This window comes from Trachymyrmex septentrionalis, unplaced genomic scaffold, assembly GCF_001594115.1.
Source record: "Trachymyrmex septentrionalis isolate Tsep2-gDNA-1 unplaced genomic scaffold, Tsep1.0 scaffold40, whole genome shotgun sequence".
Classification (NCBI taxonomy): domain Eukaryota; kingdom Metazoa; phylum Arthropoda; class Insecta; order Hymenoptera; family Formicidae; genus Trachymyrmex; species Trachymyrmex septentrionalis.
The window spans coordinates 2,370,439-2,379,861 of NW_017305569.1; the positions used below are offsets into that span (position 1 = coordinate 2,370,439).

The 9,423-nt window shown below is 32.1% G+C and overlaps 1 protein-coding gene across 1 annotated transcript in view; it reads left to right on the plus strand.

Moving 5' to 3' along the window:
* The window catches only part of LOC108751062 (homeobox protein ceh-19-like), a 12,995-nt gene that overhangs the window by 768 nt on the left and 2,804 nt on the right, over positions 1-9,423 (plus strand). The window contains exons 2-5 of the mRNA XM_018491005.1: positions 237-448; positions 1,545-1,652; positions 6,721-6,947; positions 9,090-9,226. Coding sequence (XP_018346507.1) covers positions 274-448; positions 1,545-1,652; positions 6,721-6,947; positions 9,090-9,226 — 647 coding nt within the window. The 5' untranslated portion in view covers positions 237-273. The remainder of the gene's footprint in view (positions 1-236; positions 449-1,544; positions 1,653-6,720; positions 6,948-9,089; positions 9,227-9,423) is intronic.

Consider the following 9,423-nt stretch of genomic DNA (forward strand, 5'->3'; position numbering starts at 1 on the left):
TCCGGCTGGGCCGGAAAATCAGCTTATTTTCGACGTGTCTACGACCACTACTGCTACTGTTCATTGTAGACGGCGCTTAAAAATCTTTTTTTTTTAAATGAGTGATATTAAGATTGATAAAAGGAACTTGAAAATATAATCCTAGAAAAATTAATCTATCAGTTGTAGAATATATTTCAATGGGCGCGAAATATTTACTTGAGAATATCAAAAAGACGATTTTATGTTACTAACAGTATATTCTGAGTGTTGTTTTGACAAAACGCGTTCAAGATGTCCGATGAAGAGATGAAAAAATCAGACTCGTCGAAGGAAACGATCGATTCTGCGGAAAACCCGAGATTATGTTCTTTTAGCATCGAGAGATTACTAGCAAGACCGAGCAAGATAGATGAAGAAGACAATAAATTCCCACAACAGACCGATTTGTCTTTGCTTTGCCAAGAAAGTGAGTAATAATGAAATTGTTTTCTAATCTCTGTTACAATTGAATATTAATCATTTGTAGAAAAAGATAACAAATTGTTTATTTCTGTTTCGCTTTTATTCAACAAGTTCTTGAATTATTCTATTATTGTTAAAAAATATCTTTATAATGTAATTTTTTAAAATTGCATTTTCTATCAAATATTATGTTATAAATCATTTATTACATATAATCATGGGGGAGGGTTCACCCCCCCTCCCCTCTCCGAAATTTTTTATTAATTATTTCATTTTGAGAGAGTCTCGTTAACGCACATTCTGATAGCACACATTTATTCGCATCAGTCGATGCCTAATAATTTTTTATGCTTTACTAATGAGAATATTTTATTTTGAATTGGCCAATTAAGCGCTGTACTTTATCGAAATTTCTCTTTCATTTTTAATTATAAAAAACATACAACTTTACTTTTGATTTTGTGTGTGTGTGTGTGTGAGCTTTTGCTGTTACATTTAATATTTTTTTCTTTTCGTTATAAAATCATATAAACAATTTTGTATACTTTTGTTAGTTCGAGCATACAATAACAATATTAAAGAATTAAACATTTTGCTTGTAGTAGCTATACTGTTTTTCTTTTAAAAAAATGTCTTTAAAAAAATAAGTAAAAATTACATGATGTATAAAATGTAAACATGTTTCCTCTTTAAAATGACGTACGAAGAGACATTAAAAGTTATAAAAATATCCAAATGGAATTTATTAATGTTAAAAATTGTAAATTACAATAAAATTGGTACATTGACTTTCTTTTCACTGTGTAATACCAAAATCTTTTTTTTTTTTTGATGTCATTCCGATTGGTGCACAGTACATTCCTAGATTGATAGAAAACTCTTCCGAAAAAAATTTCACGCCTATGCATATAATGTGATATAAAGATCAATTTTTTGAATAAATTTTTGAAATAATTTTTAATTAATATAATTTGCTATTATATGATTGAAGATAATTTTATGGCAAAGTGTGAATTTTTTAAATTTCAAACAGATTTTGTAAACAATCTTAATACAACACAATCTGTGATAAGAATTCAATAAAATAACCACATTCGCAGGTAATGAATTGGAGATAAGAGTTGCACCTGATTCATCCATGACAATGGCGGAAGAAATCGAACTCGACATGGTATGCTCGACAACTCCTGAACCAGAAATATATTATGGTGAGTTTAATTAGGACATTACGTTCTATTACATTTTCTAACAAAATCGCATAAACATCTATAACGTAAAATATTCTATTTGAAAGAAAATTTTTTCTCTTCTGTTAGTTCCAATTAAAGTAAAAAGAAAATATTTTCCCAATATATAAGTTGGCATTAATAATAAAAAAAGTAATTATAACTATATTCTAATTGCATTTTTTACGTGTTTAAATCATTATTTAAGGTCACAAAATTGATTAGGATCAATATTGAATTAGAAGTACTTTTTCGACTTATTTATTATAATAGAATATATTCAAGTGTCTAAATAAATAACGGAATACATTTTATTTTTTAAGTACATATTTTAAATAATTGTTTTAAATATTCAATAGCATTTTATTACATGGATATATGCAAAGAGTAAATTTGCTTATATGAATTTAATGCCAAAACCAGAATTTGCACGTTACACAGGTGTAAGACACTTGTATTTATGTTATTAAATCATTTAATTTATTTCAAGTCCTTTTGTCAAAAACAGATTATGGCAATATTTCAATTTTATAATAATTATTGCAATTATTAGCCAAATAATTATCGCAATTATCGCCATTATTGCAAGTATTATATGTACATCTCATTGAGAAGCGTTTAATGCACATATGTATTTGTTTCGTTTAATCAGATAAAACCATATTTACCGATGGCCTCACCGGTTTTTAATCAGTTTTTAACAGTTAAACATTGTTAATATATCGGATGGATCGAAATCGTTTTATTAAATGTTAATGATATCTGCGTATTACCGTAACGCAAATTTAAAAATAATCTTATATTTTAACACTTCTGTTAAAGATAATCAAATTTATAAACATTATATTCTTTTTCGAGATTATAATATTTAAAAATAATAATTATATAAATAATATAGTTGAGTTTTTTAGAAGTTTCGACTTTAAAATAGAAGTTACTTCACGTTTAGCAAAATACAAATAATGAGCAAGATTGTCTTTGAAAAGCAAAATTTTATATAATTGTTTAACATTGCCTATATATCGTCAGAAAGTTTTTCCGAATTTTTATTCATGACATTTATTATCCATAAAATCTTGATAGTGTTAATACTAAATAAAAGTAGTCTTCTTAAATAATGATAGCGCAAGTGTACATGTAGAATCTTCAAAGATTACTTCGAGTCTTTGAACTCGAGAATTGTATACCGACCGATTTTGCATCGGCTGGCAACATTATTACGGATATTAGAGAAACTAATTGTTATAAAATCTACATGAGACTTCTCTTGCAGTAACGAATATGTAAGATCGCGCGGAGAGGACTGTCGCCTGTGAGTTTGATCCATTACTTCCTGCAGGCTCCACGCCTACTCAATGTTTCTGCTCTTCGTCCACTATTTATCTGTCTCCCCTGCTAATTCTGCCATGCAACAACTCTCTCTTATTTGCAGTTAAGTGTAAAAGAACGATGCTGGTGAAACTACTCCATAATTTTTCTGAAATATTATTTTCAAAATTATGCTTATAATCATTAGAATTGTTTACATTTTATATTGTAACTTTGTATAAACTTGAAAGTCCAAGAAAACCATCTTTTACCAAAACTTCTTTTAAAACATAATGATTCATTTATTATTTCTATACACAGTTCATCATACTATGTCGCTGTAATTTGCTCAGCAAATCTTCACATGAAATTATTTCCGAGAACAATTACTGCCAAAATACGGTCGCTAGAAACGGAATTGCATTTAACATATTTCAGTTATCTGACGTGGCATAATGGAGAACCAGTTTTACGAATAATTAATGAAAGTTGAGCGACTTAATTCTGCGGCATCTCATGCACACGCCTTCGAGGACCTCAACGACTAATTTCCATCCGAGGGCACGTAACCTCATGATTTACACACCGTAATGGCCGACGCGATAAATTCGAGATCTAAGGAGAGGACAATTCTCGTTTGCGCCGTTAGGACTGAGACATGTGGGACGTCGCGTCCAACTACAAAGCCGTCAACGTAAATCTTCGTGAAAGAACAACATAAAGAGCAAGGGATGAGAGAAGCATTTCTTGAATGAGCCCATTATGATATCGAGCGACAATTTTGCATTCATACACGACACCTTTTTCACTATATTTTAAATCTTTTACTTCGATATTATATCTCCCAAAATATTATCGAATATACATATACGTTATGAATGTATTGCAGAAATTGAAGTATTAAATATCTAACGTCTTTAAGTGTCGGAATGCATTTCTGGATATATTTTCTTACTTATGTTATTAATAAGTTTGTTGATAATTGATAAGCAATTTAACTGTTTGGACATCATTAAAATCTTGACTGGCAACAAAGGATCCTAATTATAAAGTCATCTTCGAGGCAGATTTGCCAATCTTCGCGACTCGCGTATAAATTAATTATATTCGGGATTGATGCCGAGTATGAAATGGCCAGCAACGTCAGAATGAGATTTGGCCGCGCTTTATCTCGTACTTCTGCTCTCGTGCCATTCGTCACCGAATAATTAGGGGACAAGTTCGCCATGGCTCGCGGCAATTAGGTAAACTAGAAGGCGTGGTATTCTATTTCCGCGACGCGTTTAACGTGTCCCTGTTCCTCGAGCGTCGCTCTTCTTCGCCCTCCGTGTTGTCGACTCCTTTTTGCGGTCGTTTCCTCTGCACCAATCCTTTCCTACTGCTTTCCAGAGCTCGTTCGTCAATGCAACCGAGTCAGAAACTCGACGACAAATGAGCCGTGCTCGCTCTTTGCAGACTCTTTTCTTCCCCTTCTTTCTGTGTGCTTCCGGTCGTGAGCAGGTTGTGATAATTAAATGTGCATTGTCAAAGGAATAATCCACTAAACTTAATCTTAATATCTATGTATATTGTATATTATATGTATATTATAAGTAACCAATATAATTTGTCAAAATGTTATTTAATTTTAGAATTAGACGTTCTTAAATAAATACAAGGTGATTAAAATCATTTAATAATTTATAGTAATACAATAAATATACACATAGTAACAAATATACATTTATGTAAAAGTTAAATAATTTTGATCAACTTATCTTTATGCTTAACTGATATTCACGGATTCAGTGTGTTATAAATTAATATATCTTTGTTTAAAGTAATTGAACAATTTTTTTTTAAATTAAACATTTGAGGAATATGAAAAAAGTTAATGTTCGTTAAGACAAAAAGAAATTTGAAGTTTTTATAATATACAGAGTTTCAATATTATATTCTGCAAATGGATTTAAAAGATATAGTGATCCAGAAACGAAATATTACTACAACAGCTGACATGATTTTCTTTTGGGTTGTGGATAACTACATCGAGTGTGCACGTCAGTAGTGCGTTTCGCGCGAAGTGAATTAGAGATGGTACAGTTTTAGCCGACAATTCTGCAATACGACTATAGGCGAGGAAGCCACGAAAAAGGCGCGAGAAACGCGACAATTACGTCGCCATCTGACAATTAGTAGCCAGTAAACGGCGTTTCTTGCCATAATGTCGCCGCGAATAGCTTTTACGGAATATTTATTATCGCAGTGCACGAGAAACCACCTGAACCATAAGTTGAACTTTCCCGTTTTTCATCCTGTAAGTCGAATGGTTTTCTATTAAAATAACTTATGCCAATAGAATAATTATAGAGTAGATATTGTTTTTATTTTAAAGATTTTATATATAATTATATAATTGTCAGTTTTTATTCTCAATTTTATTCTAATTTTTTAGACCGGTATAGTAATAGTCGGTTTTATATTTAAAATTGTTTGAAGAGTACAGTCTTAAAATATCAATCATTAATAAAACTATATTAACAGCTTAAGATATTATTTAAAACTTAAAATAAGAACGGACTACTAGTCTTATATAATATAGATATAATTATAATTTCAGTTTTCAACTTGTAATCTTAGTATTATTTACATATAATTGAGATAAATAAATTATATTTTTTTGAAATTAATATTTTGAATTAATTAGCACTGCTGTTTTAGAAAAAAAAAAATTATTTGAAAAGCTGTTGAAAAATTCTCGAGATTATTTCAACGACGATCAATATTAGTAGCATAATATTCTCAGCGTTTGTCGAAAACATGAAAGCTCAGTCGACTGTTGCGATGCCACACTTTTTCGTCGGATGACGAATGGGCAGATAATTAGAAGATGATCCTCCGACGCTTAAGAGACCGCGGTCTTGTTTCTAACCGCCTAAAAGCAAGCCCGAAGACATTTTTCATGACACCCGGCTCGACGTCGTGTACGGCAAGTCTTGTAAGCCGGGATAAATATAAATATAAACAACTCGACGTACAAAAAGTCATGAGATTGATGAGAAAGAGGATTCCATGGGGGTAATTGGAGTCCGCTCGCACTCAACGGCGTGAATTCACACGTATTATTCCCTTCTTTTAAAAGCGATTAAAAGGATAAAGATATGGTGTCCGCGAGATATACAGCACGTTGTGAATGAATGATGACGCGATTTCTATGCTCGCATCAATTATTTTCATCCCGTTGTGATATTTTCTCTTTCCCATGTTGAGGAACTTGCGTTTTGTAATCTGCAGTACTTAATAATCGAGTCATATTTTAGATGGTTTACTTCCGATATATGGCATTTGTTTATAAAAAAGCATTTAAATAATGCGTCGCATAAATATTGTCGATACATATGCCACGGAAAAAACGATTTTGCTGAAGTATCTAAAAATTTAATTAAATACACATTTGAAAATAATTCTGTTGAACCATTAAAATAATGATATACCGAACTCACACTCAATGAACAACGTTACAAAAAATTTTAATATTCAACCAGTTTGACTGTGCCATATAATTATTTTTATAGTCTAATAAAATTATTTTCAGATTTATATTTATAGTTAAATTATAGTTAGTTTACTGATTTTCCATTAATTGCTTGCAGAATAATTTGAAGAGTAAAGAGCCTTTTATTGTAAAGAGTGTTCAGTTTCAGTAGAGCTGTTTTGTTCGTGTTATTTACTCCGATATATAAGGAATGGAATATTTTTACAGAGGCGTGCACCAGCAGTAGCGGCGCGAATTCAACTACGAGCGCGGACAGGGATATCCAGGAGAAGACTGTCGCCGCTATTAGCGACGACGAAAGGAAGAAGAGACCACGCACAGCGTTCACCGCCACGCAAATTAAATCCTTGGAGACGGAATTCGAAAGAAATAAGTATTTGAGTGTGGCAAAACGATTGCAGCTGAGCAAAAATTTAAAGCTCACGGAAACACAAGTAAGTATTTTATTTTCCATAATTTCTTCTTAAATTAATTTTTCTTTTTAAAAGAAACTACATTATAATATTATATATATTACAATTTTCAAGGCTAAATATTAGCTGTCTTCTCACCTTAATTTTTACAAACATTATTAATTCCGCCGCTAATCAGTCCAGTATATTCCTATATTAAGCTTTATGTCATAAACAGTAAACAGTTATAACACGAAATTGGATGATGATAAGTCTAATTAAGTAAGAGAAATCCTATTTTCAGTCAAAAAGATTTTCGACAAAAATCATAATGTGCTTAAATATTTCAGTGTAAATTTATATACGTATCCAATTCTGCAAATTCCGTGCGTCGAAATATTTCTCTTGAAATATCATGAACAGAATTAGAAATAATAGATAAACAGTGAACTCTATAACATGCATTCTGGAAAGCTTGCCACCGTGGAAACAACTGAGCTTGGGGATTGTTTTCTCCTTGCAAGCTTTTCAGTACGTTATACATAAAGTTCACTGACCATAAACAAGTTTAATTGGAACAGAACGCAGAAGATCGAAATAGTTATATCCGAAAACAGGATATTATACTCAATAAATTGCGATAATGAGTGACTTCCGTAGACCTTCCTCAACACCTGAAGGAGTTTAACTCTGTTGTACTTCGAGTTCTTTAAAATCAAACTAATTCTAAATTATGAACCTATGGACCATATGTGCAGGCGCCAAGTCGTGGCGCCATGGGGGAGGATCGTCCTTTAAAACCAATTAGCACTTCTACCCTTCTTTCTCATGAACTGATATAGAAGGAAGCTTTTTGTCATGTATTTAACCTTTTCAGATGTTTTTTTTGCCCGTAACCGGAACTCGACCATAGTACTTAAAATAAAATAAAAAGAAAGCTTTACGCAAAAATATTTCGTATAGTTTAAAGCAGAATATTAAAAATTATTTCATAAGTTATCAATATTATATTTACAATAATTTAATAGGTTTCATTCTTTAGTCTAAAGACGCATTCTACTTTTCTTTGTTCATTGTGATATTCTTGCTCTTATTCCTGCATCGTCCATAATCATATCACTTTCTGTAATATTATATTCTAATATTAACCGGTCCAGAAAGAGCAGTCTATAATTTTCTAACATGACGATTCCTCCGCAAAGCTCGCAAAGTGCAATGGTTGCGTAAGTCTCGGCAATGCACTTTGTAGCGTGCGCTTAATACTCGCCTGCGCTTTAAATTAATTAATTTATGACCCGCACCCTCAGAATACTCACCATTGCAGAGATTGTGCCACGTCGTCATCGCACAGTTACTTGCCGGCAATAATTGCCAGCGCCGGTCGAAATATCGCGAACGAGCCGGATAATTATCTCTGCAATCGCGGTCGAAAGGAAGAACGATCGGACGACAGATCAGAAGCAAGAAAGAGACGCGTCGTGTCGCAGACATAACTGTCACAATATTTCTCGGAGTTAACGAGCCAGTTCGAGAGAGCCCCTATTTTCCTCTTCTCGCACGTTCCAGCCATCTCGTACGTTTCGTCGTCGCGAGGCTTGCATCCGCCGCGGAACAAAATGTACCGAGCGACGGCTGTTACGCGCCGTCGAGGCGACGAACCGGAGAGGCGTCGATTTTTTAATTAGAATACGTCGTCGGCTCCTTATGTTCGCGAACTGGCTGCTACTGCTGGTAGACACTCTTCGAGAAATTCTGATCTGTATAAAAGATGACATTATTTTTCTACAATATATAATGCTACTGTTCATTAAAATTGGACTATAAAAAGAACAACATTTTTTTAGCAATTTCGCAAATAGATCTAAAATATATAAAATATAAGTTAATAAATAAGTAGAAATTTAAAATGTATTCATCCGTATCAATAAATCTCGTATTAATTGATAGACAATTATATAATACCATTCTATTTCATTTTTATTTATGTTTATTTATGTTAATTGTAGCATGTATGTATTATCAAAAACGACATTAGAACTTATATAATCGGAAGCATCAGCAGTAACTTTTTAAATATAAATTTATAATTAATACTTGATCTCAGTTAGCCTCCTAAATACTTTAATTAATTGACAAACTTCCATATTTCATGCATTACGCGTAAACCTTTCTTAACTTTTACAGATAAAGATATGGTTCCAAAATAGACGGACTAAGTGGAAAAGAAAGTACACTAATGACGTCGAGCTATTTGCGCAGCAATACTATTCGAGCTTAGGAATTCCAGCACCACGACCAATTTTTGTCGGTGATCGCTTATGGTATAGATTTAATAAAAGATTTCCAATAGTTTCCAATAAAAGCTTTCTTCCCCTTGTCATGATTATATTATTTGTCTATAACAATTGAAGCTAGATCTTTAATACTTAAATAATTCAATGTGAATTTTATATATACTATATATGTACACATACTATATATGTATCATATTTGTAGTCCTTCGAACTGCGCACCGAAT